This window comes from Oncorhynchus nerka, linkage group LG26 (assembly GCF_034236695.1).
Source record: "Oncorhynchus nerka isolate Pitt River linkage group LG26, Oner_Uvic_2.0, whole genome shotgun sequence".
NCBI lineage: Eukaryota > Metazoa > Chordata > Actinopteri > Salmoniformes > Salmonidae > Oncorhynchus > Oncorhynchus nerka.
In genome coordinates, this window is record NC_088421.1 from 7,113,749 (window position 1) to 7,141,737 (window position 27,989).

Sequence of the window (27,989 nt, forward strand, 5' to 3'; positions counted from 1 at the left end):
TTTATGACAGTTGTGGAAAAACACCATTTCAATATGTGAAATCACTTCATGTGATGATATCACACATCACGTCTCCAGACTTTCAAGTTCCTTGGTGTCCACATCACCAACAAACTATCATGGTCCAAACACACAGGGAGAGTCGTGAAGAGAGCACAACAACGCATTTTCCCCCTCAGAAGACTGAAAATATTAGGCATGGGCCCCCAGATCCTGATTATACAGCTGCACCATTGAGTGCATCCTGACCGGTTGCATCATAGCAACCTCTCGTCATCCGACCATAAGGCACTATAGAAGGTTGTGCGTATGGCCCAGTATGTCTTGGGGCCAAGCTTCCTGCCATCCAGGACCAATATACTAGGCGGTGTCAGAGGAAGGCCCAAAATATTGTCAAAGACTCCAGTCACCCAAGTCATAGACTGTTCTTTCTGCTACCGCACGGCAAGCGGTAACAGAGCGCCAAGTCTAGGTCCAAAAGGCTCCTCAACAGCTTCTACCCCCAAGCCAAAAGATGGCTGAACAATTAATCAAATGGCCACCCAGATGATTTACATTGACCCCCCCACCCCCCTTGTTTTTACACTGCTGCTACTTACGGTTTATTATCTATGCATAGTCACTTTACCCTACCTACATGTACAAATTATCTCGACTAACCTGTACCCTCACACATTGACTCGGTACCAGAACCCCCTGTATATAGCCTCGTTATTGTTATTTTATTGTTACATTTTATTTTTACTTTAGTTTATTTAGTAAATATTTTCTTATCTCTATTTTTTGAACTACATAGTTTTTTTGTTATTTTTTTCATTTGTTTTATTATCAACCCATCCACTACCCCTCCCCATCTTCTGATGACAAATATATATATACACTGCTCACAAAAATAAAGGGAACACTTAAACAACACAATGTAACTCCAAGTCAATCACACTTCTGTGAAATCAAACTGTCCACTTAGGAAGCAACACTGATTGACAATAAATTTCACATGCTGTTGTGCAAATGGAATAGACAACAGGTGGAAATTATAGGCAATTAGCAAGACATCCCCAATAAAGGAGTGGTTCTGCAGGTGATAACCACAGACCACTTCTCAGTTCCTATGCTTCCTGGCTGATGTTTTGGTCACTTTTGAATGCTGGCAGTGCTTTCACTCTAGTGGTAGCATGAGACGGAGTCTACAACCCACACAAGTGGCTCAGGTAGTGCAGCTCATCCAGGATGGCACATCAATGCGAGCTGTGGCAAGAAGGTTTGCTGTGTCTGTCAGCGTAGTGTCCAGAGCACGGAGGCGCTACCAGGAGACAGCCAGTCCATCAGGAGACGTGGAGGAGGCCGTAGGAGGGCAACATCCCAGCAGCAGGACCACTACCTTCGCCTTTGTGCAAGGAGGAGCACTGCCAGAGCCCTGCAAAATGACCTCCAGCAGGCCACAAATGTGCATGTGTCTGCTTAAACGGTCAGAAAGACTCCATGAGGGTGGTATGAGGGCCTGACGTCCACAGGTGGGGGTTGTGCTTACAGCACAACACCGTGCAGGACGTTTGGCATTTGCCAGAGAACACCAAGATTGGTAAATTCGCCACTGGTGCCCTGTGCTCTTCACAGATGAAAGCAGGTTCACACTGAGCACGTGACAGAGTCTGGAGATGCCGTGGAGAACGTTCTGCTGCCTGCAACATCCTCCAGCATGACCGGTTTGGCGGTGGGTCGGTCATGGTGTGGGGTGGCATTTCTTTGGGGGGGCCGCACAGCCCTCGATGTGCTCGCCAGAGGCAGCCTGACTGCCATTAGGTACCGAGATGAGATCCTCAGACCCCTTGTGAGACCATATGCTGGTGCGGTTGGCCCTGGGTTCCTCCTAATGCAAGACAATGCTAGACCTCATGTGGCTGGAGTGTGTCAGCAGTTCCTGCAAGAGGAAGGCATTGATGCTATGGACTGGCCCGCCCGTTCCCCAGACCTGAATCTAATTGAGCACATCTGGGACATCATGTCTCGCTCCATCCACCAATGCCACGTTGCACCAAAGACTGTCCAGGAGTTGGCGGATGCTTTAGTCCAGGTCTGGGAGGAGATCCCTCAGGAGACCATCCGCCACCTCATCAGGAGCATGCCCAGGCGTTGTAGGGAGGTCAGACAGGCACGTGGAGGCCACACACACTACTGAGCATCATTTTGACTTGTTTTAAGGACATTACATTAAAGTTGGATCAGCCTGTAGTGTGGTTTTCCACTTTAATTTTGAGTATGACTCCACATCCAGACCTCCATGGGTTGATAAATTTGATTTCCATTGAAAATTTTTGTGTGATTTTGTTGTCAGCACATTCAACTATGTAAAGAAAAAAGTATTTAATTCATTCAGATCTAGGATGTTATTTTAGTGTTCCCTTTATTTTTTTGAGCAGTGTATTTATGGGGAGGGGTAGTGGATGGGTTGATAACAAAAACAAAAAATGTAAATAACAAAAAAACTATTTATATATATATATATTTTTTTACAGATTTTCTGCTACATATACATACACATTTGATATACCTGGTACTTTATATAAAGCAGTCACATAACAATAATACATTACCAAACATAAGCTCTTTAATCCCACCCCTTAGCTACTCTCAGCCCATCCCATCTATCACTCTCAGCCCATCCCACCTATCACCATAGACCACCCTCGTTTGGTTTCCATGTGCCATATATTTTTCAATTGTGCTGTGATGTTTTTACATAATTTTTGTAACTGTCTAATCGTATAGTATCCACAGATTGTGAGCTAAAGATGAAAATCTTTCGTATGAGTATTATTAGATTATTTATTGACTAACTATGGCTTTCCAAATCACCCAACAATGCTATTTGTAAGGTTAATTTTAAGTGCATGTTATGATTTTTTTAACCATTCCTGAACCTGTGACCAGAAACAAGCTATATAGTGGTAATACCAGAATAAATGATCTATTGATTCTCTCTTCACAGCGAAATCTACAGAGCTGAGATTGTTGTATGCCCCATATATATATATATATATATATATATATAGCATTCTGATGGTGGCAAGAATTGTATATAATCATTTAAATTGGAAAACTCTTAGGTGTTGATTCAAGTGTTATTTTTTGTACTAGTTCATAAACTATGTGCCATGGAATTGTCACGCGGGACTAGGTGTGTGGGGAAGAATCAGGCGCAGAGAGCAGAGTTCCACAGGGAAAAGTGCACTTTAATATGGCACAAAAGCAAGACCCACAACACAGGGCGCGGAAATAAATGGACCACCCTAAAACACAGGGTACCAGGTCTAGAACACGAACACACCTAAATAACGCACACACGTAACACAAGAATAATCCCGCACAAAACAAGGGCGGGTAAACGTACTTTAAATCAAGCAAGCCCACCAAGCACACAAATAGACACAGGTGCAACTAATAAGACAAAACAACGAAAAAGGGATCGGTGGCGGCTAGTAGGCCGGTGACGACGACCGCCGAGCACCGCCCGAACAGGCAGGGGAGCCAATTTCGGCGGAAGTCGTGACAGGTATCGATACATCGAAAATCTCTTCCCATTTATTTTACGGCGCAGTTGTCATTTTTGTCCTCAAATGAAACTGGTATATTTTTCTATTTATGCCAATTCCTTTCAGCCAATTTGTATCCAATTTGAATGGCAGGCAAATAAGTTCCCTACCTTCTCCATATTCCACTTGCCTCCTCCATTTATGTGGTAATGCTGCAATTACTTGGTTGTAAATTTGGATTGAGCAAATATTCCCACTCCTCTGTTTCTATTCATAATATCATTAATAAATATAATACACATTTTTAACATTTTTTCCATAAAGAATGTTTTTTATTAATCAGTATATTTGATCTTAACCATAACATTTGTTGTAATATTTGTTCTTTTGTCTTGCTATCTTTTCTGGAGGATAAAATTGAAATTGTAACCACATTTGTATGGCTTGTTAAAGAAAGGACAATACTTGAAATAAAATTGTCATGCCCTGATCTGTTTCACCGGTCCTTGTGCTCGTCTCCTCCCACCTCCAGGTGTCGCCCATCTTCCCCCTTATCCCCTGGGTACTTATACCTGTGTTTTCAGTCTGTCTGTGCCAGTTCGTTTTGTTCATCAAACCTACCAGTGTTTTCCCCCCTGCTCCTGTCTTGCCTATTGTTCCTGTTTTCTCGGTTTTGACCTTTTCTGCCCACCCTGACCCTGAGCCTGCCTGACATCCTGTACCTTTGCCCTACTACTCTGGATTATCGACCACTGCCTGCCTTGACCTGTCGTTTGCCTGCCCCTGTTGCTGTAATACACATTGTTGCTTCGACACAGTCTGCATTTGGGTCTTACCTGAAACGTGATAAAAATGTCATTTTCAATTAGACGGAAATGAGAAGTTGCAATCTGTATAAATGCCAAAAGGCAATTTTTGAACAAAGGATGAGCCTTTCTTAATAATCTACTGGAGAACCATTTTGGGACGAAGTATCATTTATGTATAGGTGACACTTTTAGTGAGAGGTTTAAAGCTTTAATATGGAATAGTTTTAGCCCCCCAAATTCATATTCATTATATACAGTTGAAGTCAGAAGTTTCCATACACTTAGGTTGGAGTCATTAAAACTAGTTTTTCAACCACTCCACAAATGACTTGTTCACAAACTATAGTTTTGGCAAGTTGGTTAGGACATCTGCTGTGTGCATGACACAAGTAATCTTTCCAACAATTGTTTACAAACAGATTATTTCACTTATCATTCACTGTATCACAATTCCAGTGGGTCAGAAGTTTACATACACTAAGTTGACAGTGCCTTTAAACAGCTTGAAAATTCAAGAAAATTATGTCATGGCTTTAGAAGCTTTTGATAGGCTAATTGACATCATTTGAGTCAAATGGAGGTGTACCTGTGGATGTATTTCAAGGCCTACCTTCAAACTCAATGCCTCTTTGCTTGTAGTCATGGGAAAATCAAAAGAAATCAGCCAAGACCTCAGAAAAAAAATTGTAAACCTCCACAAGCCTGGTTCATCCTTGGGAGCAATTTCCAAATACCTGAAGGTACCTTGTTCATCTGTACAAACAATAGGACACAAGTATAAACACCATGGGACCACGCAGCCGTCATACCGCTCAGGAAGGAGACACATTCGGTCTCCTAGAGATTAAGGGAATTTTGTGCGAAAAGCGCAAATAGATCCCAGAACAACAGCATAGGACCTTGTAAAGATGCTGGAATAAACAGGTACAAAATTACCTATATCCACAGTAAAACGAGTCCTATATTGACAGAACCTGAAAGGCCGCTCAGCAAAGAAGAAGCCACTACTCCAAAACAGCCATAAAAAACCAGACTACGGTTTGCAACTGCACATGGGGACAAAGATTATACTTTTTGGAGAAATGTTCTCTGGTCTGACGAAACAAAAATAGAACTGTTTGGCCATAATGACCATCGTTATGTTTGGAGGAAAAAGGGTGATGCTTGCAAGCTGAAGAACACCATCCCAACCTTGAAGCATGGGGGTGGCAGCATCATATTGTGGGGGTGCTTTGCTGCATGAGGGATATATTGAAGCAGCATCTCAAGACATCAGTCAGGAAGTTGAAGCTTGGTCGCAAGTGGCTTTTCCAAATGGTCAATGACCCCAAGAACACTTCCAAAGTTGTGGCAAAATGGCTTAAGGACAACAAATTCAAGGTATTGGAGTGGCCATCACAAAGCCCTGCTCTCCATTCTATAGAAAATGTGTGGGCAGAACTGAAAAAGTGTGTGCGAGCAAGGAGGCCTACAAACCTGACTCAGTTACACCAGCTCCGTCAGGAGGAATGGGCCAATTTCACCCAACTTATTGTGGAAAGCTTGTGGAAGGCTACCCAAAACATTTGACCTAAGTTAAACAATTTAAAGGCAATGCAGGCAATGCTACCAAATACTAATTGAGTGTATGTAAACGTCTGACCTACTGGGCATGTGATGAAAGAAATAAAAGCTGAAATAAATCATTTTCTCTAGTATTATTCTGACATTTCACATTCATAAAATAAAGTGGTGATCCTAACTGACACAAGACAGGGAATTTGTACTAGGATTAAATGTCAGGAATAGCTAAAAACTGATTTTAAATGTATTTGGCAAAGGTGTATGTAAACTTCAGACTTCAACTGTAAGTGGGCATGTTTAAATGTGTCTGGCTTATCATTCCAAATACAATTAAATATATTTTGCTCATATGATTAAAAAATCGAGTCATCTGGAGTAGGCAGGGCCATTAGTAAGTAAGTAAACTGTGATAGGACCAAAGAGTTAATCAATGTGATTTTTTCAATAGATAGACATGTATTTACCTCTCCATGGTTGCAGAATCGTATCTATTTTTGCTAACTTTCTATTGAAATGAATTCTAGCAAGTTCAATTTATATTTTTTGAGATGTGAATACCAAGTATGTCTACTTCACCATCCACCCATTTTATTGTTAGACTACAAAGTAGTGTAAACACAGTTTTTTAACGATCCAATAATATGGTATACCTGTCATAATTAGGTTTTAGTCCAGAGAGGCTAGAAAAGTGATCAAGATCTTCAATGAGACTGCAGGGATCCAGATTGCGGACTTAAGAAAAAACTTGAGTCATCAGCATATATTGACACATTTGTTTTTATCCCCTGGATTTCTAACCCCTTGATATTCTTATTGGATCTCATTTTAATAGCTAGCATTTCATTGGCCATAGTAAATATGTATGGAGACAATGGACAGCCTTGTTTTACTCCTCTTAAAAGCTCAATACTATGGGGTTGTGTTCTTTTAGGTGTCTAGGTAAGTCTATGGTTGCCTGGATTGGTTCTCAATTAGAGACAGGTGTTTATCGTTGTCTCTGATTGGGAGCCATATTTAGGCAGCCATATTCTTTGGGCATTTTGTGGGTGATTGTTTCCTGTGTCAGTGTTTGTGCCACACGGGACTGTTTTCACGTTTCTTGGGTTGTAGTTGTTCATGTTTAGTGTCTCTTATTAAAGAACCATGAACTATAACCACGCTGCGTTTTGGTCCGCCTCTCCTTCCCAGGAAGAAAGCCGTGACACACGACCGTCGTATAAATAATTGGATCAAGGCGCAGCGTGAGTAGAGTTCTACATTTTAATGATAGTGAAAACTTCCAAAACAACAAATATAACGATCGTGAAATACGTAGCGCACATAGGCACTCACACAAAACAATATCCCACCTAGCAGGTGGGAAAAAGGACAAACTAAGTATGATACCCAATTAGAGGTAATGATAATCAGCTGCCTCTAATTGGGAACCATACACACACACACCAACATAGAAATATAATACCTAGAAACCCCCCTAGTCACGTGACAGTTCTCTATAGTCCAGTTTCCATTACCGTCTACCTGCGCTGTTACTTTTTTTTCTTTTTCCTTTATTAGTCTAATCTCTTTTGACCCAAACTGCTTTTGTTTTAATGATGAGTTTAAAAAAATGTTACCTTAATTTAACTAGGCAAGTCCGTTAAGAACAACTTCTTATTTACAATGAGGGCCTAGGAACAGTGGGTTAACTGCCTTGTTCAGGGGCAGAACGACAGATTTTTTTTACCTTGTCAGCTGTGGGATTTGATCTTGCAAACTATCGGTTACTAGTCCAATGCTCTAACCACTAGCCTACCTGCCGCAATTCAATACAATGAGTATTGTATTGAATGGCCTCTAAAAGTACATTTAAAACCGTCCCATACAAGAAGGGGATCCTCTGTACCTATGTTGTGAAAAAAAAGTACATTATAAATATTTTGGTCTTAGTTAAGAACATTCAATAGGCTTTGATTACATTTACAATATCCCCGTCCACAAGTTATTAGAGGCCAATTAGATGGTGGTCCAATCGCATTCGGTTTATTTCTCCCTCCCAGTCCTTTTTCTACTGAACCTAATCTATATTTGTAGAATGAGTTTCCTGTAAACAATAGATACATGTTTACCTGCAAAGAGAAATCCTATTTTTTATTTATTATCTGCTAAGTCATGACAATTATAACTGGCTATACTTATTTCCCCACTTACATAATGATTTCCCAAGTTTCAATTATACTTATCACAACCAATGTTTGTGAACTTACCATTAAAAAGCACCGTGATTTAATTTCAAGTTTCAAGTTCATCATATCCATTCTGCATTGCCATAAGTCTAACTTTAAGTCCACTTAGTCCACGGTTCCATACAGCATGAATAAAGAAAGACAAAAATTTTTGTCAGTTTTTTGTTGTTGTAAAAAGCAAATGAATCCGTAATTGTACTTTGTAATGAGGTGCATATGTGTATCGGGGACTACTTCAACAGGAGGTAGCTATCCCTCACAGCCACCTTGCAATCTTCAAGTCCTTGAACATTTGGTTGTTTACTTATAATTTATCGACCACTAGACGAACGTTCTTCTTCTCTGCTCGGAGCCCTTTGAAATGGGGTACAGGGCACGTCATCACTTCACTATTTCATGGGGAAATAGTTCATTAATAGAGAACGGGGTGTTCTTCAATTCCCTAACCTGTTGTAACAAGGCAATTTTCATTTTGTAATGTGAGTCAGCATAGCTACGATTGGACGGGGCCTTCCCTCTGAAAATCAGTTGTTTCCACCTGTCATCTTGAGATTACGTTTCATGAACACCTGGACTTTTTCCTCCGTTGACTGAGTTTTTGTTTTCATCCCCCTTTATTCCTATTATAACAATATTATTCTTCATACTTCTGCACTTTGAATTATTACAGACTATTTTCTACATTGTAGAATAATAGTGAAGACATCACAATTATGAAATAACACGTATGGAATCATGTAGTAACCAAAAGAGTGTTAAACAAATCAAAATTAATTTATATTTATAATTCTTCAAAGTAGCCACCCTTTGGCCTTGATGACAGCTTTGCACACTCTTGGCATTCTCTCAACCAGCTTCATGAGGTAGTTGTGTTTGTCCTTGCAGGTTTCTACTGAGGTGCAGGTGTTAACTTACAAGATGCCGATACAAGACACGTTTCTCATTTTAGAGTAAGAGTCCCCTTCCTGTTCACCTTCATATGCGTCGAGGACACACACCCACAAACACACACTGAAATAGACTTTGCCTGTCACTTATCACAAACTCCTACAGCCACGAGAAATTCACCAACCAATTACCTTCTCTTCCCTTAGAATCTTCATCCCGTTGATCACATTTGGCATCAGCATCGTCTGCTGCATAGCCTTCTGTAAGTCCTTACACCGGGCCCACGAGGTGCATCTGGACCGGGAGGAGAGACGAGACAGGCCCTCCATCTATGTCATTCCCTTCCCCGCAGTATCTTATGACAATGAAGATATCCACAGGCCTCATCGCTACAGCACCTCAGAGTTCTACAGCCCACCTCCTGCCTACAATGAGGTAATAGTCCATCCTAAACATGAGGAAGAAAATTGTACCGTACAGTAGGCTTTACAACAATACAATGGATTTTTATTCACACTTTTTGGGTAAAACACTGTACTGTATTGTAAAAGTGTTTTAATCTCTATTCATCCACTTTTGATCTAATTATGTCTAGGTGGAGATGAAGCCAGACTTTATCCACCCAGAGCTTCCTCCAGCCTACTCTGAGCTTTCCAACACACCTGTTTTCCCCATGCAATCTTACTCAGTGCCTCCTGAACCCCACTCCCAACCATAGGACCGTACCACCTTAGGAATCCTGTGAGGGGGAGGCCTGAGGCCACAGACTAAGGGATAAATAACACAGAAAATGGCACATACTGTATGTGGAGTGGGGATCCTGAAGCTGGACATGTATACCACAGAGACTTAGTCCTTGGGAATGTGGAATGGGGACGTGAGGTGGAAAGTTTGGAGACCATAAAGAAAAGCAAGTGTTTGGACGTCTATGAAAGTGTGTAATTTAAAGCAAAAGTTGGGGATAAGAGATCGAATGGGGTTGCGTAGTAGCTATAGCTACCAATCTGTACAAACCAGTGTGTAAATATTAAAATCTTTCACATTTTATTTTTCAAAGTGTTACTCAGAATAGTGTATTAATTTATGTATCAATGTTATGGACCTTGTGTAATATGGTAAATTATTTTAACTATTTTGACATTGGGAATAAAGTCTGTTCTCATACCAATGATCCGATCTGTCCTATATTAGCCATTTATGATGCTGTAACACATCGTCCATGCTCTTTGGCCCAATAGGTTACATAACAGCCCTACCCAGGAAGCTGGTAAGATATTGAACAGACAAACTGATAAAAAATGTACTATGTGATGGACATGACAGGTTGTGGCATAGCTCTCGGTTATTTCCTGTTACTCCAGTTGCCCAATCATATATCCTTACATGAATTGGAACAAGTCTTTGGCTGATGATGTGTAATGTATGAAGTGACAGCAAAATGTTAACCCCTTCATTTAATGCCCCCTTGCCTATTTCTAGTTATTATGGATCCCCATTCGCTTCTGCCAAGGCAGCAGCTTCTCTTCCTGGGGTCCAAACATATTAAAGCACTTACATTACATATAAAACAAAACAGAACATCATATAACATTATTACCCCACTACACATCTACAAAACAAAATGTGCTATACCACCACACAACAATATCACAATGTATGCGTATGCATGTGTCTGTACCTTTCTGTGTCTCTTCACAGTCCCCGTTGTTCCATAAGGTGTATTTTTTACCTTTTTTTTTAGCTGATTCTACTGCTTGCATCAGTTACCTGATGTGGAATAGAGTTCCATGTAGTCATGACTCTAAGTGGCACTGTGCGCCTCCCATAGTCTGTTCTGGACATGGGGCTGTGAACCTCAACTTGCTAAATTTCCACATTTTTCATTATGAGAAGTAGTTGAGGTTTAGGGTTTAGTGAGTGATTTGTCACAAATACAATGCTTTTAGTTTTGTAATTATTTAGGACTAACTTATTCCTTGCTACCTATTGCGGAAACTAACTGCAGCTCTTTGTTAAGTGTTGCAGTCATCTCAGTTGCTGTAGTAACTGACATGTATGGTTTTGAGTCATCCGCATACAGTACATAGACACACTGGCTTTACTCAAAGCATGATGTTGGTAAAGATTGAAAAAAGTAAGGGGCCTAAACAGCTACCCTGGGGAATTCCTGATTCTTCCTGGATTATGTTTGAGAGGCTTCCATTAAAGAACACCCTCTGTGTTCTGTTAGACAAGTAACTCTTTATCCACATTATAGCAGGGGGTGTAAAGCCATAACGCATATGTTTTTTCAGCAGCAGACTATGATCGATAATGTCAAAAGCTGCCCTGAAATCTAACAAGACAGCCCCCACAATCATCGTATCATCAATTTCTCTCAGCCAATCATCAGTAGTGCTGTGCTTGTTGAGTGCCCTTCCCTGTAAGCATGCTGAAAGTCTGTTGTCAATCTGTTGACTGTGAAATAGCATTGTATCTGGTCAAACTATTTTTTCCAGAAGTTTACTAAGGGTTGATAACAGGCTGATTGGTCGGCTATTTGTGCCAGTAAAGGGGGATTTATTATTATTGGGTAGCGGAATGACTTTAGCTTCTCTCCAGGCCTGAGTGCACACACTTTCTAGTAGGCTTAAATTGAAGATGTGGCAATATCGTCTGGATATTATCCTCAGTAATTTTCCATCTAGATTAGCAGAACCCGGTGGCTTGTCATTGTTGATAGACAACAACAAAAAATTATCCTCTTCCACAGACTTTACGGAATTCAAAAGTACAATTCTTGTCTTTCATAATTTGGTCAGATATGGCTGCTATATTGTGATCACTACATCCTATCAATTTGGATACTGCTTTAAAGCAAACTTCTGTAGCATTAGTAAAGATGTGATCTATACATGTTGATTTAATTCCTGTGCTGTTTGTAAATACATTGGTAGGTTGACTGAGACCCTGAACCAGGTTGCAGGCACTGGTTACAGTTTTAAGTTTTTTCTTGAGTGGGCAGCTTGATGAATGCCAGTCAATATTTAAATCACCCAGAAAATATACTGTTGATATCACATTATCAAGCATTTCACACATATTATCCAGATACTGACTGTTAGCACTTGGTAGTCTATAGCAGCTTACCACAAGAGTGGGCTTAAGGTGAGGCGGATGAACCTGTAGCCATATTACTTCAACAGTATTTCACATGAGATCATCTCTAAGCTTTACAGGAATGTGGTTCTGAATACAGACTGCAACACCGCCCCCTTTTGCATTTCTGTCTTTTCTGTTGACATTATATATTGCTACCACTGTATCATCAAAGGTATAATGTAAGTGAGTTTCAGAGCTAGTCAGAATGTGAACGTCATCTGTCATAAGCAAGTTATTGACTTCATGGACCTTGTTTCTCAGGCTGAATATGTTCATGTGGACAGTTTTTTAGCACTTCTCTGGGCTGCTTGATTGATTTTAATGCTTTTATCACGTTTCAGGTATGATCCAGATGCAGACAGTGTCGAAGAAACAAAAGTTGATTTAGAATACAGGGGCAGGCAAACGACAGGTCAAAGGCAGGCAGGGGTCAGAAGACCAGAGAAGGTGCAAAGGGTCCAGAACAGCAGGCCGTCTCAGGGTCAAGGCAGGCAGTGGTCAATAATCCAGTGAGGTGGGGCAAGGTGCAGACCGGCAGGCAGGCTCAGGGTCAGGGCAGGCAGAATGGTCAAAACCAGGAAGGACTAGAAAACAGGAGGACAAGAAACAGACCGGAGCAGGGGAACAAACGCTGGTAGGTTTCACGAACAAAACTAACTGGCAACAGTCAAACAGAGAACACGGGTTTAAATACACAGGGGATAATGGGGAAGATGGGCGACACCCGGAGGGGGGTTGAGACATGCACAAAGGCAGGTGAAACATATCAGGGTGTGACAGCTTTACTGGGAAGCTTATCAGAAGTAGACTTGGTCATTTTATTTATATTGGGGCTGATAGTGCAGGGTGAGCTACACACAGTGGACTTCCTACTAGGGCACACCGCCTCAGTGCTAACAGTATAACTCTGGTTCATAGGCTAATGATTACTGCATACAATAGCTGTAAGATCAACAGTGGAATTCAGGGCAATTAGGGGGACATACATTACATTATTTACATTGTGTCTGACAACGCCTTGAGGATCATGGACATTTGATGCAGCATTATGATGACGCATTGTCACAATGGCAGGGATTTACTGAGCTGGTCTTGGATCATTGATAAGGCATTGTTTCAACACAGCCTTGAAATGCGTGGACAGAGTCCAGGAGCCAAGATGATTTGGATGGACTCCGTCTATGACCGTAAACTATGATCAAAATGATGAGGAACTATGATCAAAACAGATATATGGCCCATCTCTGTTATTCATTATCCAAGACTAGACCAGAGGTTGAGCAGTTGTTATTGAGATGCCTCAATGCTACTAACCCAACACGGTTTTGGGTCTCAAAATGTGTAATGCGTTACTTTATGGAACATTCTGAGCAATACTAGCGTTTTACAAATGTGACGGACTGGGTTCGAAACCTGGGTCTCTTGTTTGCTTGTGGACTGTGTTGGCCCTAGGCATTAACTTGGGGAACTAACACATGTCTTCAGGACAGGTCTCAGTGCAAAGTTACTCATCACGTGAGTGTGATTCATCAACTTTTACATAGTATAAAGTGGATTCGGAAAGTATTCAGACCCCTTGACTTTTTCCACATTTTGTTACATTACAGCCTTATTCTAACATGGATTAAATACAAAAATGTCCTCATCAATCTACAAACAATACCCCATAATGACAAAGTGAAAAACAGTTATTTTATTTTTTTTTGCAAATGTATTAAACATTAAAAAAAACAGAAATACCTTGTTTACATAAGTATTCAGAAGTTTCGAAATTGAGCTCGGGTGCATCCTGTTTCCATTGATCATCCTTGAGATGTTTCAACAACTTGATTGGAGTCCACCGTGGTAAATTCAATTGATTGGACATGATTTGGAAAGGCAAACACCTGTCTATATAAGGTCCCACAGTTGACAATGCATGTCAGAGCAAAATCCAAGCCATGAGGTTGAAGGAATTGTCCGTAGAGCTCTGAGACAGGACTGTGTCCAGGCACAGATCTGGGGAAGGGTACCAAAACATTTCTGCATGATTGATTGTCCCCAAGAACACAGTGGCCTCCATCATCCTTAAATGGAAGAAGTTTGGAATCACCAAGACTCTTCCTAGAGCTGGCCGCCCGGGCAAACTGAGCAATAGGGGGAGAACGGCCTTGGCCAGGGACGTGACCAAGAACCCAATGGTCACTCTGACAGAGATCTAGAGTTCCTCTGTGGAGATGGGAGAACCTTCCAGAGGGACAACCATTGCTGCAGCACTCCACCAATCAGGCCTTTATGGTAGAGTGGTCAGACGGAAGCCACCCCTCAGTAAAAGGCACATGACAGCCCGCTTGGGGTTTGCCAAAAGGCACCTAAAGACTCTCAGACCATGAGAAACAAGATTCTCTGTTCTGATGAAACCAATATTGAACTCTTTGGCCTGAATGCCAAGTGTCACATCTGTAGGACGCTTGGTGAAACATGGTGGTGGCAGCATCATGCTGTGGGGATGTTTTTCAACGGCATGGACTGGGAGACTACTCAGGATCGAGGGGGAGATGAACGTAGCAAAGTACAGAGTGACCCTTAATGAAAACTTGCTCCAGAGCGCTCAGGACCTCAGACTGGGGTGAAGGTTCACCTTCCAACAGCACAACGACCCTAAGCACATAGCCAAGACAACACAGGAGTTTCTTCGGGACAAGTCTCTGAATGTCCTTGAATGGCCCAGCCAGGGCCCGGACTTGAACCCAATCGAACATCTCTAGAGAGACCTGAAAATAGCTATGCAGCGACACACCCCATCCAACCTGACAGAGCTTGAGATGATCTGCAGAGAAGAATGGGAGAAACTCCTCTGATACAGGTGTGTCAAGCTTGTAGCGTCATACCCTAGAGGCCTTGAGGCTATAATTGCTGCTAAAGGTGCTTCAACAAAATGCTGAGTAAAGGGTCTGAAAACTTATGTAAATTTAATATTTCCATTTTTTATTTTTAATAACATAAAAATAAAAGTACAAAAAAATCTGTTTTTGCTTTGTCATTATGGGGTATTGTGTGTAGATTGATGAGGGAAAACAACAATTTAATAAATTTTAGAATAAGGCTGTAACATAACAAAATGTGGAAAAATGGGTCTGAATACTTTCCGAATGCACTGTAATACTTGTTGTGAAGTGTTTTTAATGACTTGAGAGTTCAAAGTATAGTTCCCAGCACAGTGTTGTACTGAGACGTGAGGTGCAGCGAGAGTGACTTATTTTCTCCTGTCTGCATTTGGATAGAACAGAACAAGCTGAAACCTACCCGGTGGCTGGCTACAGGACTAGGCGCAAAAGTTACAGCAGTGTAACCACAGTGTAACAGTGATAGGTAATACCGTTACAGAATGACTTGGTTGTAACAAGTATCATTTGAACATAATCTGGTTGAAACTACCCACATTGGAGAGGACAAATGTAACAGACTTTCAGGGGGAAAAGTGCACCTTAATGAGGTGTGTCTGTACTACAGAAGCACTTCAATGGAAACAAAGCATAAAACAAAACCACGTTTCTGCCTGGTGTGATCTGACTAAAGAGTAGTAATCATTCACGACTGTGTGGAATCCAGTGATGTCATTTCTTTCTAACATCATTAAACAAGGCTAAGGAGATGGCAAAGTGACCATAACAGGTAATAAAGAAAGACACAGTATTTGAATTCAATATAAGACAAAATGGCGCAGTTACATTAAACTGATTGATCGGGTGAAGAAATGTGTCATGCTGTACGCAGTAACCTACATTATATTGGTTAATATAATGATTTTGACTGTGGTCAGTGCTGTGTCCAAATGGTTTCTCAGGCTTTGTTACGAGCCTTTTCACGAGTCGGCTTTTTGAGCTGTTTCTTCAGAGGTAGGAGGTCCATGTAGAGAATACGGTCCAGAACTGTCGAGGCACACAGGATTCCTCCGTGCCGAGCCATCCTGTAACAGAACACGTCCTGGCCTGGGGTTCAGAACAAGAAAAAGGGTTTGCTGAAATGAAAACTACTGCTGGTAAGTTTGTACAATGTGTAGAACCGTCTAGCATAGACCAGAAACAGTATTATCTACGGTAGCGCCTTAAAATGACTTTCAGTTCTTGCATTTTATTCCACTGACTAACTCATACAACCGCCACAGTCAAGCATCACCTTGTACCTTTGTGACAAATGTACTCAAATAAAACTCAAATACTACAACACTGAACAATTTCTTTCTCACCGGTGAGGTAGAATCCCTTGATGGGCGTGGGGGGCCGGGTTCTGGCCACCGTCTCCCGGCTGTAGCAGTCCATGTTGTGTTCAGCCACATACATCTCCCCACGCGGGGCGCCCAGGTAGTGCATGTTGGTCAGGGGTGTGGAAGCCTCCATCCAAATACACCACCTATAGACACACAAGGTACCCAGTGAGCAAAATTGGATGAAATACGTGTTCTTTCAACCAAAAATACATATTTTCAACATCTTGTGCTGGTAGGTACAGAGACAGCCAGCAGGTATGAGACATCATTACAATTGGATGACATTATTGCTTCAAAGAAGTCTTGATTTCAAGCACAATGGGTGTGGTAACGAATTATAATGCCTCTTTGGATTGTCCAAAAAACTCTACTCATCGGTATACATCCTAAAATTGAATATGACAATGTATTTTGACCAGTTATGTTCAAATGAAGCTATATTTTCAAAGTACCTTATCCCTGAGCTGAGGGAAGACAACCAGTGCCCAATCTCGGAGCTCCTTGGCCATGTTCATCTTCAGCTCTTCGTAATCGAACCCTCTCTTGTTTAGCTTGGCATTCTTTCCAGTCCTCAAACCACTCAAACTTGGCCATGGTCAACAGAGTCATAAAGGACTTCCCTCTTGGGAGGTGGAGAGAGAGTCTTAGAACACAATCATTTGAACTATAAAAACTGCTTCTCATCCTTAATATCTCAAACTCTCCGCCCTTTTTTTTGCATGAAAATAGACCTTCGGCAGCATTGAAGGATCATCACTGATCATCTCAATTTTTTTTATTTGATTTACTGTGCTTTATGAATTCAAATACAGTGTTATATTCTATATAGGAAGCATTTCACTGTTAGTCTGCACTTGTTGTTTACGAAGCATGTCACACATTGGATGTGATTGATATATTATTGGTGCATGTGTGGGTTGAGACAGCTACCTGGATGGCGGGTTCTTTTGTTAGCTCTGTGAAGCCTGCAGAACGTGACGTTCGATATTCTTTTGTTGTTTTGTTTGGTGTTCTGGGTAAACAAAGAATCATGAACACTTACCACTCTGCACGTTGGTCTCCTTCTAACAACGGACGTTAGAGAAGATCCCACCACAAACGGACCAAGCGGTGTGGTTAGGAGGACTGGACATTGGAGAACGTCCTTGACGGCAAAGGATCCTGGACGTGGGAGGAGATCCTGGCCGGAAGGGATCGCCTCCCATGGGAACAGGTGGAAGCAACGAGGGAGTCCGGCAATGAAGCAAGCACGAGATGCAGCCCCCAAAAAATGTTTGGTGAGGGGCACACAGGGAGATTGGAGGAGTCAGGTTGTAGACCTGAGCCAACTCCCCGTGCTTACCGTGGGGAGAGAATGACTGATCAAGCACAGTGTTATCCGGTTCTGAGCACCATGCCTTCAGTGCTCAGCCACTGCCCGGTGCGCTTTGTGCAAGCTCCCCGCAGTGGCCGTGCTAAAGTGGGCATTCAGCCAGGACGGAGTGTGCCGGCTCAGCGTTCCTGGCCTCCGGTGCATCTCTTCGGCCCAGGTTATCCTGCGCCAGCTCTACGCAAGGAGTCCCCGGTTCGCCAGCAAAGCCCAGTGCTGCCTGTTCCAGCTCCCCGCACTTGCCGGGCTAAGGGGGGTATCCAGCCAGGATGAGTTATGCCAGCTCTGCGCTCCAGACCTCCGGTGCGCCTCCCCGGTCCAGTGTGTCCTGCGCCGGCTCTACGCACTATGCCTCCAGTGCGCCGTCATAGCCCAGTGCGTCCTGTGTCAGCTCTCCACACTCACCGAGCTAGAGTGGGTATCCAGCCAGGATGTGTTGTGGCAGCTCCACTCACTAGGCTGCCAGTATGTCTCCTCAGTCCGGTGAGATCTGTTCCGGCTCCACGTTCAAAGCCCCCAGTGATGATCCATGGCCCGAAGCCTCCAGTGATGATCCATGGCCCGAAGCCTCCAGTGATGATCCATGGCACGAATCCTCCGGTGATAATCCATGGCCCGAAGCCTCCAGTGATGATCCATGTCACGAAGCCTCCAGTGATGATCCATGGCACGAAGCCTCCAGTGATGATCCATGGCACGAAGCCTCCAGTGACGATCCACGGCACGAAGCCTCCAGTGACGATCCACGGCACGAAGCCTCCAGTGACGATCCACGGCACAAAGCCTCCAGTGACGATCCACGGCCCGGAGCCTGCAGCGACGATCCACGGCTCGAAGCCTCCAGCGTCGATCCACCGTCCGGAACCTCCAGCGACGGTCCCCGGTCCGGATGGTTGGGGGTCTGGTTCCTCCGGCGATGATCTGCGGCCCGGTTCCTCCAGTGAAGGTCCATGCACCAGGGCCGCCACCAAAGCAAAGGGATCTGCGGGCGGAGGGGGGTCTACGTCCCGCACCAGAGCCACCGCCGTGAAGCAATGCCCACCTTCACTCTGACCTAGGATCAGTGTGTCAAAGTGCTGCTCCATCCTGGAGAACTGGATCTGGTCCAGGGCCACACGAAACATGCTGTCCTCATGGAGCTGGTACAGGTAGTGGATCTCTGACAGAGGGAGGGGGTTGAGGTAGTGAGAGAATATTTGCTGGATCATTTGTGTATGTATTAGAAGCTTATCCAACCCAATGATCCTCCCTTATGATTGTGCCTAAATTCCGCTCGCCATTACGTTCTGCTTAATCTCTGCAACCCTCTTGCATGGCCTCTGACTGTCTGTCACCACTCACCAGAGACAAGTTTTCGCTTTGTAGGTCCTCAAACAAGTTCTGCTTTTTCACTGAGATGAACAAACGAGAATAGCCTTACCAGACCCAACAACTTGAGTACATACACATTAAAGGCCTTATCCGTCACATCCTGAAGGGAACACCTACGTTTGTTGGAAATGTTTTTAGTATTTTGTTTGTTGGCTGGTAGATGGCAGAAAGTCCTGAGGTGGAAAATAACCTAAAAATATCAGACCTTCTCTGACCTAAAAGAGATTCCCTGTCTGTTGTGGAAGAGACTGAAGGTTGAAGCAGTGGAGGAACTGAGGGATGGAAAGAAAGAAGTTTAGATAAATAAATATTCTAAAACACACACCATTGGTGCTTTGGCCTTTGGAGATGAAGAGTGACAATTGGCAGGGCTCTTAGAAACACGGGGAACTGTTTCTATCAATAGTCTCTGATGAGGCATCGATCATCTAATATCTTATGCAAGTTGAATTAAAAATCAGTTATTTGGAACTATGGACAATGGAGTTAGATGAGGTCATCATGACTTGGAATGCATACCATCCTGATAGGCTTACCAATAGTACGTTATCAATGGCTTGGCCACCACATTTGTTCTTAACACTGGAAATCCCTTGCACTTGGGCCCGTTGTTTCCTAAACCCCCTAAAAAAATGTAGCTTTACTGGGATGCTATTTGATCCTTCCATGGAATCAGACATCATTTTGGTCTCATTGATTTTAGACGTTTAATTGTGGACATCATCAAATGTACAGTTCATTTTCCTATAAACAACACACTGTCACTGTAGTTAGTGTTTGCCTCTAGTCTACTGTATATCTACATTCACAGTCTGTCATTTACAGTACGTCTAGAAAAGGCGACTGATACACAGTCAAATACACAAGGTTCTTGAAATCGTTCAACCATGAATTCAACTAATTGAAATCTCCAAACTCATATTCTAGGTATTTGAAAATGCCATGGATACGCGTGAGCATCATGGAATGTAGAAACCATGCTAAAAGGAAGAAACTATGACCTTGCACAAACGTGTCATTGTTGTGTGTCGTTCCTCTGGAGTTTCCAGGGTCGTGTTCATTAGGGCACATTCTAGCTAAATGTTTCACAAACAGAAAACGAAAACAAGCTATCCCCATACAGTACAGAGTACGTCCTCAGTCTGTTTTCTTCTGTTTTGTGTCTAGTGAATACGACCCCAAACTAATCATCGCCAAATTTCCCAAACGCCTGCGGTGCATCGATTTCAACTGACCAAATAGGCATCCTGTACCACTCCATCACAAGATCCTCTGTTTATGAAAGTGGAATAAAAAGGTCTGCCCCAGTTTGACAAGTAAACACCAAGGGACCCATCAAGTAAAATGCCGGAGCCGTTACCTTGTCAAACGGGTGTGTACTGTACTGTACAGCAGACCTGGGAATAGTATTCTTATGAAATAAAAGAGAAAGGAGGCTTTTGGCACGTCAAAAACATATACGTAAAGTATCTGTGTGGTTTCCTAAATAACGGTTGTGCTTACAGTCCATCTATCATACACATCTCTCTATGCATCTATATGCTATCTCCAAATCATTTTTATGTTTTACTATCACACCTTGGTGTCTTGACTTTTTGAAATGATAGAAAAAAGAAATACCCAACAGTAGGTGTCAAAAGTGTTCCGACTTGAACGCAACCATACAAAAAATAGAATGTGGTAATAAAAATAGAATTTGGTGTGTGTGTGTGTGTGTGTGTCAGAGCCTGTAGTGAAGACATAACAAGTAGAAGGCCATCTACCACTGTTTACTGTTTTGATGTAAGATTATCTATTTACTATTCTGAATGTCCATTTATGATTCATGTAAACATAGATGAAGTCTTGCTGAACTAAAGAGTCAATGTCGTGAACAGGATTATGGTAAAGACACTCTGCAACCGCACGAATGCACGCACATGCACACACATGCACACACACACACACCAGAATCCCATAATGCCCAAATTTGTCAACAAATTTCCAAAAGCAATACATACACAGCAAAAAGAATGCTGTCAGTTCAGTCTTATGTACAGTATGGGGTCCAAAGGTCAGAGGTCCAGAGGTCACAGTGATGATGAGCCAGACAGTATCTTCAGATGTCTTGTGGGGATGAATGAGAGAACAAGTGTTCGACACCACCCTCTTGTCCTTCTGTCTCCCACTAGAAGACCCAGGTGACTGGGACCCACTGCTGGGTAGCAGAGACCTTCTCCAGGGCTGCCTTCAGGTTCCTGTAGCTCTCGTCCAGGTTGTCGTTGACGATGGTGAGGTCAAAGTAGTGTCCGTAGGCCATCTGGATGCGGGTGCTCTCATCCACTGTTCTCTTCAGCTCTGAGTCCTACAGAGAACAAACATGTCAGTTGTTAGAACTAAGAGTAATAGGAAGAGAACAGGCCCTGAACAAGCTAATTAGTTCTGTTTAGGAAGGCGCCAATAGGTAAGAACCTGGAAGCTCAAGCATGTAGCTAGTGAGCAACATTAGGGCCTTTCAGCTTTACAGCAAGTTGTGACCTTGGGACTATAAGGTTCTATCTGCATAAAGCATAGTTCTACCTGACACTTGTGAATTATGCATGTTCAGTTTTTAAGAAGACTGTAGTTATTTGAATACATAAATGATAGAATAACACTATTTTACCCAGATAAGCAATGCATTATGATCATCAGACAGATTACTGTCATCACTGAACAATGATGTGCAATTTACTTTAAGATTTCTGACAGTGTTGATGGCAAAGACGTGTTCCGATTGGTCCGTCTGTATTTGTTCAGGCTTGTGATTGGATAGCTCCAAGTTCAAATGGGTTTATGCAGATAGAACTTTCTGGTTGTTAAGATGAACTTTTTCAAAAATCCCACTGCACAGACATACAGTTTGAAGAACCATCTAAAGATCTAAAGATTCTTGACACAACAGATGAGCCTGGCACCTACTACCATAACCCGTTCAAAGGCACTTCAATCTTTTGTCTTTCCCATTCACCCTGTGAATGGTACACATACACAATCCGTGTCTCAATTGTCTCACGGCGTAAAAATCCTTCGTTAACATGTCTCCTCCCCTTCATCTACACAGATTAATGTGGATTTAACGAGTGATATCAATAAGGGATCATAGCTTTCACCTGGTCAGTCTATGTCATGGAAAGAGCAGGTGTCCTTAATGTTTTGTACACTCAGTGTATAATGGCTAAACAAATTGAGGCACGTTGGTCGTCCTGACTGAAAGACATAGTCAGTAGCTGTCATTGAGTTTTCCATTCAGGCATTATCCTCTGTTTGGCTTCACCCTGCTGCTTACCGTCAGCTGCTTGGTGACAACTCCAGTCTCGATGGCCGACTGGTTCATGGCCTTAAGGACCTCAAAATCAGGGGCCTCGATGAACACCACGTAAGGCAGGAACTCCGACGTCCGCAGTACCTTCAAGGCCTGGAAGTAGTACAAGGAATACAATGTCTGTATGAGGTACCAATGTCACTGTTAGAACCCTGAATTCACCCAGATAGGGCTCCAGATTGTGGTGCGTGGGGCCACAATGTGGCCAGTCGCTCCTACCTGAGGATTGGCGTCCAGTACACAGATGCGACCGGCCTCCACCACCTCATGGATGGAGTCCATCTTGGTGCCGTAGAGATTGCCGTCGTACTCGCCATGCTCCAGGTAGCGGCCATTCTTGATGTCCGCCTCCATCTTGCTCCGCGAGGTGAAGGCATACATCTGGTCCTCCCGCTCCCCTGACTTTGGCTTTCTGGAGGTGTCTGGAGGAGGCAAGAAGATGATCTACATTTTAGTCATTTACCGGACACTCTTATCCAGAGCAACTTGCTGGAAACGGTTTCAACAATCCCTAGTTACTGTATGAAGGTGTCCTAACACAATGGATTCAATCCAAAATCAAAAAGGGCTGGCTTTAGCATGTAAGCATTTTGATGTTGTCAATTAGTTGGAAAGTTAGCGTTAGCAACGCTCACGGGGGATGGTGGTGCCGTAGTGTTGTGGGTCAGACAGCAGCAGTTTGTTCTTCAGGCTGCGTCGGCCCACTCCCAGAGCACCAATCAGAACCAACGTCTTCCTGCGGAATGGAGGCACCTTGGCAACCTCCTCATAGATCAGCAACTCATGCCTGTCAAACTCTGAGAGAGAGAGAGAGAGAGAGAGAGAGATAGCTTTGTTTATTTGTTAACATTCCAATATAATTTACAGAAACACTCAGAATGATCAGAATTCAACACATTCCCACCTGCATTCTTAGTGGTTAGATACATCATCTTTTTCTTCTTGTTCTTTCCCGCAACTCCAGTACAAAGATTTCCTGTCACAATAACACACAATAAACAATGATGATCCCATACAAATATAATCCCATACAAACATGATCCCATACAAACTCCATTTATCCACATTCATCCACAGGTATTCACATGGTTTTCTTATTAATCATCCATTTGATTTTACACTAGGGGGCAGTATATAACAATGCCAAGTAGAGGTCATTGGTCCAAAAAGTTGGAAACATTCCAAAATGGACCTGTTGCTTTCCCACCCGGACCCGATATGCATAAATATATATATTTTTAAATATAAAGACCCATTCCGAACGGACCCGAGGACAACTAGACCCACTCATTATAGACCTGGATCCTGACCCAATCCAAGTTAAGGAAGCAGCAGAAAAGGGAAGTTTTTAACCTACTTATTAACCAGAGCTGATAAAGCATGAGGGAGAGGAGGGAGAGGTGCCGCTCTAGCATGTGGGGGAGGGGTGTGTTACTTAGAGCGGCACAGGGAGGACGGAGGGAAAGACGAGAGACAGCAACCAACCAAGCCGACTTGTTGCCATAGCTAGGTTATTTATCATCCAATATAATTAAGTAGTACCTGTCTTGACGGCATCAAACCGGGAGAAGCTGCTTAAGCTAGCTAGCCAGGCCAATTGAGGCTGCATGAGCTTTCTCGTCCTACAGTTAGAAATAACAACAACTCCATCAGAATATTAGGTAGAAGCTTAACTGTTGGCTCGTGGTTGTTGTAGCCTACCCTGCTCCTTTAACTTTTAATTTCATCTTCCATTGATTAGATATCGCATAACTCTTTCCATGGAGGCTCTATGGATTTTGATGGCTTTGATGGTTTATAATTGACCAACAACAAGCTACACGTGCCGCCATCGTGAAAAGAGCAGCAGCGTAAATTATACAATTTGTCTCTCTCTACTGTAGCATTCGCCTTTCGGATATGTACGGGTCCTTTCGGACAAGTCAGATACGATTAAACAGACCCGAGACCCCTGACAATCATATCAGACCCGTGACATTATTTCGAATTCTGGATCCAGACCCATTCGGGTCCCGGATCGGTTCTCTGTATTAGAGTACATGTGGATCTATGAAGACCTCTAATGCCCAGCACAACATCATTCCCCTCTACATAATAAGCTACATGTCAGGATCTGGCTCATATTAAAAGCTGTCCGTTCATTTGTGAGGAGTGAGAGACAGACCCGGGGTAAGTGTTATGATGTGTTAATAAGGTGGGCTGCACTGGTAGGGTTGTTGGGTGACTGAATGACTGCCACACCGGCAGTTATGAGTCATGACCACAGTAAAATGTCATTTCACCATTGAGTCACAGTAATCTCATTTTATGTACTCTAGTCGTGCTTTGGTTGTACCCAACATGATTGTGCCGTTATACAATGCATAGCCTACCGCATATTACGCATGGCAGAAAACAAATGAAACCAAACTGATTTAAGATGTCTTGGTACATAATTGGTCTAGCCTATGCTCCAAAATTAAACTAATGTGAATAATCGCCTTTGTGTGTGGACCGTATTATTATACATACTGGGTGGACTGGTTACCTTATGCTACTCTTCAAAATGTCTATCCATGAGTCTGGGAGAGAACGTATAGCCAGTCCTAGGTGATGCTGTTGGTTCATTGTTTGTGCAGGGCGGTTTACAGTTAGCCTACAGTTAGCCTGATTTTGAATAGCCTAGTAATAGGGTTTTAAAAAATATTTTCATAATTAATTGAGAGTCACATTACCTTCAGCTATACAGAATATCTCACCATCATGCATTTCCATCTCCTCCACTCTCTCCTTTATACCTTTCCTGAGCACGCAGACGGGCTGTCAACAGTTTAGTGAAATATGTTTTGTTGCGAAAAGATGTTACTATTGATGTTCCATAACAGATTTCACTTGGTGTCCCAAATTAAGCACTGGGTAGCTGCAGGAACAAGGTTTGAGAGCCCGTGGTACACAAGAGTTTGGGCAAAATATCACGTGTCGGGCAGAGAGAGCATGCTCCTCAAACAGTGGTTGATGGGTGGAGTGAAATAAGTCTTCTTATATTTATTTCTCAGTTGCTCATATTAAGCTTATTCTCCGCTATAAAACCGAAGTAGCCTTCAAAACACGGCCTCCATTCGAGTGCATACAGATGACATGCATTCCCCCCCCACAGCCAGATAACATACAGTAGGCCAACTCATATTCTGTTCTTCTGAAATACATTTTCATTTGATAACGTTTCCTTAGACCTGACTAAGATAAATCATGGATTTATTGTGATGATGTATATTACATTGATTTATAATACTTTTCAAAAATGTAGATGTTCCAACGGCACACATCACTGGCTTGTATGCGTGGAGACCTGGAGACGGCAGTCTTTTGCACGGCAATGACCGTCTGGCAAAATGTCATGACTGCCACAGCCCTATGCACTGGTCCTACCTGCGGGGGCCAGCTCCACGTCTCGCTTGACAAAGGCTTTTCTCTTCTCCTCCAGCAACTGACTGGGGATCAGCCCAGCGCTGCCACCCTCCACACAACGACGAGCCTGACAGACCCACAGGATGATTCTCTCATCAATACTTAGACCCACCAGCACGCACACCGTGCACCGATAGGCACAAGTAGACGAATACAGAGGCTGATAGTATTGACAACAGAAGCAATACACAAAACAATTTGTGTTACATACAGTACAGTACATGGCAAAATAATCCCTATGGGCCCACCTGCCACCAGTTGAGGTCATCCTGATTGACGATCTGCAGGATGTCACCGGTGTAGAACTTAAGCCCTGCCTCTTTACACGGGATCAGGTTGTCATTGGCCGGGTCATAGTCATAGTGACACTTCACAAACACCTGTGGGGAACAGGAAGTAGATCCATACAGATGGTTACGAGTCTCTTACTGTTGGATAGTGTTGAACATTTCGTACCAAATTCAAAAGGAGAAGCTCGATTTGTCACACTTCTAACTTGCAACGTTTACATTTGTTTATCGAAGTGGAAGTTTTCCTCTAGAGCATGCAGTATGTGCATTCAGAGTATACAGCTGTATACAGTATTCCAGCTGATCGATGCCATTATCAACAAGAATGCATAAAGACAAACCACTTTCTACAATCCTCAGTTGAAATACGTTACTGTAAATATCAACACTTCCTCAGCAGCCATAACACCCTTCTGCTGACAACTGGTTTGTACTTTCAGACTATTTTCCCAACCCTCTTTTTTCCACAGTCTACCAGCCACGGAACGAGTGAAGATAAAAGGAAAGAAATCCCCACCAAAAGACATATTGTACGGAAATACTCAGCTCCCTCCGCTTGTTAACTCTGGTACTTTATTGCTAACTCTGGTACTTTATTGTTAACTCTGGTACTTTATTGCTAACTCTGGTACTTTATTGTTAACTCTGGTACTTTATTGTTAACTCTGGTACTTTATTGTTAACTCTGGTAATTTATTGTTAACTCTGGTACTTTATTGTTAACTCTGGTACTTTATTGTTAACTCTTACCTGTCCTGGCGCGTGGCCCTCCTGATAGCTAGGGAGGATCTTGAGCACCACGCTGCCGCTGGCATCCTGCAGCATCTCCTGCAGAACCCTCGGGTCCTCACCCACCTCCTTCCCGTTCACCTCCTTGATGATGTCACCCGCGTGGAGGAGTCCCTGCTGGTCAATCATCCCTCCGTGGAGGATCCTGGCAATCACCAGCTCCCCCGCCTCCACGCGGAAAGTCACGCCCTGAACAGGTTCAAAACATATAAACTAATGAGGATGTGTGGCATGGGGTGTTGCTACTTTGGCACAAACTCTCTCCTCTCTTAATTGTCCTTCTACAATGTCCTACATGTTCAATCAAATATCTAAAATGACAAAATAATGGCAATTCCTTCTCTTGAAAAAAGGACATGAATGAGGATACACTACGGTTACAATTATACACTATGGTTATAACCACTAGCCTGTTTGTGATTCAGCCAAAGAAGGAAGAGTTGACTAAAACACCTAAACTCTGGGTGCCATGCTATCTATACCAGATAGGTGATAGACAAAGAGCAAGGTGGTACTAACCAAGTGTTCACCAGCCACTTTGCGGATGCCCACCATCCGGACGGCATCTGGGGGCACGGGCTGGTTGCTGACAGGGAGCTCCATGTAGGCACAGGGGCTGGGGGGTGGGGTGTCACACACCTGGGACGCCACCGAGTCATGGGTCTCCAGCAGAGACTGGGAACCAGTCGGCAGAGAGAGAACATTAGATTGACAGCAGACTGAGGCTACCAGAAATACTTTCATAAGACTAAATAGTGGATTATGTGATGAAGGACATTTCTTCTCTGCACGTCTAGGTAAGTGTATGAATGCATTGATGTCCACATGAGTGTGTGGTTTAATGGGTGTGGGTGTGTGTGTCCACACTATGTGTGCTTCTGTGTGTGTACCTGAAAGTGGGGTTCGTTGAGGATGCGCGTGAGCTCTGCTGCGCTGTTGCTTTGGTGTGTGAAGGGACTCAGCTCTCTGAGG

At 43.0% G+C, this 27,989-nt stretch overlaps 1 protein-coding gene across 1 annotated transcript; it reads right to left on the bottom strand.

The window, feature by feature from the left end:
- Window positions 1–19,841: 19,841 nt before the first annotated feature.
- On the bottom strand, window positions 19,842–27,989 carry LOC115110149 (MAGUK p55 subfamily member 2-like). Its single transcript, XM_065010035.1, has 10 exons — window positions 27,908–27,989; window positions 27,537–27,692; window positions 26,979–27,206; window positions 26,187–26,318; window positions 25,900–26,005; window positions 23,396–23,467; window positions 23,127–23,288; window positions 22,711–22,913; window positions 22,456–22,584; window positions 19,842–21,492 (listed from the first exon to the last, which is right to left on the bottom strand). The coding sequence occupies exons 2-10, from the start codon at window positions 27,618–27,620 to the stop codon at window positions 21,316–21,318; spliced, it is 1,293 nt and encodes a 430-aa protein (XP_064866107.1). The 5' UTR covers window positions 27,621–27,692; window positions 27,908–27,989; the 3' UTR covers window positions 19,842–21,315.

Coding starts and splice junctions, on each gene's coding strand:
- LOC115110149 (XM_065010035.1), bottom strand. CDS start 27,620: ATGGAGCTCCCTGTCAGCAACCAGCCCGTGCCCCCAGATGCCGTCCGG. Junction 23,468..25,899: donor CGTGGAGCTGGCCCCCGCAG/GTAGGACCAGTG, acceptor TTATTGTGACAG/GAAATCTTTGTACTGGAGTT. Junction 22,914..23,126: donor CTACGGCACCACCATCCCCC/GTGAGCGTTGCT, acceptor TGCCTCCTCCAG/ACACCTCCAGAAAGCCAAAG.